Below are 1005 nucleotides of genomic sequence, written 5' to 3'. Positions count from 1 at the left end.
GGGGGGTCCCGAGGGTGCCGGTGAGGTGGCACAGCTGGGACTCACACAAAGAAGAAGCGGGTGCAGACGTGGTCCGAGACGGGGCACACCCAGATGTTGCCGTGTTTCTGCAGGTCCTTGGAGGTGATCACTGCCGGGGGAAGGGGCTGTTGGACACGGGGTGGGGGATGGAGGCCCCGGCTGGGCACGGCCGGTGCTGGGGCACAGCTGGGGGTGGGGACCCTCCCTCCCTCCTCCACTCGCCCAGTGATCCTGTGGGTGCTGCCCATGCCCCCCCATTGCCCCCTCACGTCCCCACACCTTCACAAAGCGCGATGCAGTTCAGGTTGCGGCTCTGGAGGAAGCGGGACTGGATGGAGCGGGTCTGTGGAGAGAGCAGCCGGTGTTACCACCCTGTGGGTGCCATATCCCCATCCCCATCCTCCCCGGTGTCCCCCAGCCTGTCACCTGGGGGATGGTGTTCATCCTGTTGTACCGCTGCACCAGCTCATCCTTCGACGGCATCCGGTGCTGGCCTTTCCCCATCCCTGTGGAGAAGGAGGTGGTGGCCGTCACTCCCGGCAGGGAACACTGCGAGGGTGACAAGGGGACACATGCCACAGACAGGGATGGCTGAGTGCTCCCACCCTTTGGCCGAGCCCTGGGAACCCCCCAAAAGCAGGCACAGAAGCTTTTGGAGCCTAGAAATCACTGAGGTTTTTATTCCCTGGTGTGTGGGAAAGTCCCAGCCTGGCTGGGAAGAGGCTGGTGCAGGTGATCCAGATGTGGGACGGTGCCAACTCCGGTGTGGCTCCTCTGGCCAGCACGATGCCAAACCTCTCTGGGCCCATGCAGGGGGTGGGGATGGGAGCACAGGCAGGACTGGGCAGAGCAGGCAGCCTCTTACCTGAGTATCCAAAGGAAATACTGGAGATGGGGCTCAGATAGATGCCCTTGCCATAGGCTGCTCCATGCAGCTTGCAGGAAAACACCAGGATGAGCGTGGTGGGGTCACCCCGACAGCTC

General features: G+C 63.3%; 1 protein-coding gene across 1 annotated transcript; it reads right to left on the bottom strand.

Annotated features, from left to right (window-relative positions):
* Nucleotides 1–25: 25 nt before the first annotated feature.
* Nucleotides 26–957, bottom strand: LOC108640302 (protein mono-ADP-ribosyltransferase PARP6-like). The gene is made up of 4 exons (XM_029961018.1): nucleotides 887–957; nucleotides 448–527; nucleotides 301–364; nucleotides 26–130 (listed from the first exon to the last, which is right to left on the bottom strand). The coding sequence occupies exons 2-4, from the start codon at nucleotides 523–525 to the stop codon at nucleotides 42–44; spliced, it is 231 nt and encodes a 76-aa protein (XP_029816878.1). The 5' UTR covers nucleotides 526–527; nucleotides 887–957; the 3' UTR covers nucleotides 26–41.
* Nucleotides 958–1005: the final 48 nt, after the last annotated feature.

The sequence above is a fragment of the Manacus vitellinus genome, unplaced genomic scaffold (genome assembly GCF_001715985.3).
Source record: "Manacus vitellinus isolate BGI_N305 unplaced genomic scaffold, ASM171598v3 scaffold_303_pilon, whole genome shotgun sequence".
Taxonomy (NCBI): domain Eukaryota; kingdom Metazoa; phylum Chordata; class Aves; order Passeriformes; family Pipridae; genus Manacus; species Manacus vitellinus.
This window is presented reverse-complemented; position numbering and strand designations above follow the sequence as displayed.